The following is a 2,987-nucleotide window of genomic DNA, read 5'->3' as shown; positions in this document are numbered from 1 at the left end:
AAAAAAAAAAAAGGTCTTGCTGTCTAGACTGTTACAATCTAGGAAAGAAATAAAAATTTAATGAAACAAATAACAATAGGATAAAAGTCTATAGTAGAAGTACAAAAGGTGCATCACAAAAGAGTGTATAATTCTATTTGGATGATGAATGAAGACCAGGAAATATAAACATTCCTGATCTTTGAACCAATATGAACCAAAAAACACAGAATATCTACTGCATATCAAGTACTATTCTAGGTGTTGAAAGAAAGATAAAATACACACACACACACACATACACACACACACACACAAACACAAACCTATATTCTTTTTTCTTACCGAAACCCCAAATCATGCTCCTGATTTTGAATGTGCAGGTCCAGCTTTCAGGTGATTTGGGTTCTTTCTTTGCTATGTGGGTGGACTCCGGTAGAGTAGGGTGGTTGTCAGACAGAAGCAGGTGCTCATATCAGCCGGACATTCTCACCCCAGGTGGAAGTGCTGTCTGTGGTTGCTCAGCAGATTCTCAGCATCCAACAAGCCATCATTCGGAAGCTAAAGACATTCATCTTTGAAGGCACTGAGCTCTCTCTGAACCCAACCTGCGCTGTGTTCATCACCATGAACCCTGGGTATGCTGGCAGGGCTGAATTGCCCGATAACCTCAAGGTAAATGCCAGTGGATATACATGTGGGGTGTGCTCTTTAGAATAGAAACCTCTGGGCCAGGTGTGGTGGCTCACGCCTGTAATCCCAGCACTTTGGGAGGCTGAGGCAGGCAGATCACCTGAGGTCAGGAGTTTTGCCAACGTGGCGAAACCCCGTCTCTACTAAAAATACAAAAATTAGCTGGGTGTGGTTGCACATGCCTGTAATCCTACCCAGCTACTCAGGAGGCTGAGGCAGAAGAATCGCTTGAACCCAGGAGGCAGAGGTTTCAGTGACAGGAGATTGCATCATTGCACTCCAGCCTGGGTGACAAGAGCGAAACTCTGTTTCAAAAAAAGAAAAGAAAAAGAAAAAAGAAACTTCTGGAGGTACCCACCATGGGTGGGAGATCTCACAGAGAAGGCCAACGATAGGGCTGGCTGGCCTTTTTCAGCTGTGACAAGTAGTAGTGGAGTGACAGTGGTAGTAAGATGTACTTGGAGCCAGGTCTGGTGACTCAAACCTGTAAACCACATTTCTCATTTTTTACTGCCCAGTTGTTGTAAGCAACCCCTGCACCCATCCCAGCCAACATCCATATTAGATCTTCGCAAGCAGCTTTCACGACACCGTGGTGTGGTAGAAACCATCCGGGGGTGGTGTCAGGAAGCCTGGATTCTAGCCCTGCCTCTAGCGCTAACTAACTGTGTGACTCAGGCAGGTTACTTCTCCTCTAAGATCTAAGATAATAATGCAATAGCCGGTGTATTTTGAAGACTTACTATGTGCCACATACTCTTGTAAGCACTTCAGTTTCATTCTATCATTTATTCTCATGATAATTCTATGAAGAGGGTAAAGTGAGTCTGTTTTGAGATGAAGGAACTGAGGTCTACATGGGTGTGTAACTTGCCCATGCTAGTAGGTAGCAAAATAAGAACTCAAATCAAGATCTGTCTGGCTGGGTGCGGTGGCTCACACCTGTAATCCCAGCACTTTGGGAGGCTGAGGCAGTTGGATCACCTGAGGTCAGGAGTTCGAGACTACTCTGGCCAACATGGTGAAACTCCATCTCAACTAAAAGTACAAAAATTAGCCAGGCCTGGTATTGGGTGCCTGTAATCTCCAGGTACTTGGGAGGCTGAGGCATGAGAATCACTTTAACCTGGGTGGCAGAGGTTATAGTGAGCTGAGATTGCACCACTGCCCTCCAGCCTGGGTGACAGAGTAAGACTCTGTCTCAAAAAAAAAAAAAGAATCTGACTTCGGGTTTCTTCTGATTCTTGATGCATATTGGTTCTGTATTACTAAATGACTTCTGATGTCTATATTGAACACTGGGAAGCTCCAATGGTTGAGTGATACTATGAGGTATCCTCATTTGGCATAGGAGAATGAGGTGTACCAGCACCTAGGGCCTCCACAGAACCATTGAAGGACCCAGTGTAACAACATGTACGTGCACAGGGCCTGTGGGCAGGTTGGTTGAGCCATGCATTGGCCCACTGAGAATGGTCCATCCTCACAAACTTGTCCCCCACTCCCTCCTGCCTTGATTGTCACTGGGGTGGCCTGAGTGACCATGCTACTTCCCTTTGCTTCTGTGGATGTGCCTTCCCCCAGTAGTCACTGTACGTGTTCCGGTCCTGATTTTTCTTTTCCAGGCCTTGTTCCGGACAGTGGCCATGATGGTGCCAGATTACGCTCTCATTGGAGAAATCTCCCTCTACTCCATGGGGTTTCTGGACTCCAGAAGGTGTGTTACATGGGTTTTCTGGTGCATTCTCAAGGACTTTAAACAGTAGATTTTTGCATGGCGGATTCAAAGTGGTTTGCCCATTGGAAGAAAAGAGAGAAGCTTGAGAAACTTGCTTCTGCTTACTGGGCGGTCTGAGAGCACATAGCCCCGGCCTTGGTCTTACCCCATTTCTGACCAGGAAAGGCCCAGATTCCCAGGGCAGGACCCCGCTCTCTATATATACCTGAGTTCTAAGTTCATATCTTCCCCACCCCTCACTCTAACACATCCCTACCCACATGACTAAATGGCTTAAAGCAACAGTATAAGGCCGGGCGCGGTGGCTCATGTCTGTGATACCAGCACTTTGAGAGGCCGAGGTGGGGGAATCACTTAAGACCAAGAGCTCAAGACCAGCCTGGCCAACACGGGGAAACCCTGTCCCCACCAAAATATTTAAAAATTAGCCGGGAGTGATGGCATGTACCTGTAATCCCAGCTACTTGGGAAACTGAAGCAGGAGAGTCGCTTGAACCAGGGAAGAAGAGGCTGCAGGGAGCCAAGATCTCGCAACTGCACTCCAGCCTGTGTGACAGAGTGAGACCTTGTCTTAAAA

General features: G+C 46.8%; 1 protein-coding gene across 7 annotated transcripts in view; it reads left to right on the top strand.

Annotated features, from left to right (window-relative positions):
• Positions 1–2,987, top strand: part of DNAH3 (dynein axonemal heavy chain 3) — a 237,164-nt gene that overhangs the window by 102,191 nt on the left and 131,986 nt on the right. For all 7 annotated transcript variants that reach the window (XM_037740562.1, XM_017534343.1, XM_037740566.1 and 4 more), the window contains 2 exons: positions 478–654; positions 2,298–2,389. In XM_037740562.1, the coding sequence (XP_037596490.1) occupies positions 478–654; positions 2,298–2,389 (269 nt within the window). The remainder of the gene's footprint in view (positions 1–477; positions 655–2,297; positions 2,390–2,987) is intronic.

This window comes from Cebus imitator, unplaced genomic scaffold (genome assembly GCF_001604975.1).
Source record: "Cebus imitator isolate Cc_AM_T3 unplaced genomic scaffold, Cebus_imitator-1.0 Scaffold85, whole genome shotgun sequence".
In the NCBI taxonomy this organism is placed as follows: domain Eukaryota; kingdom Metazoa; phylum Chordata; class Mammalia; order Primates; family Cebidae; genus Cebus; species Cebus imitator.
Note: the sequence above shows the minus strand (reverse complement) of the source record. Positions and strands in the feature narration are given on the sequence as shown.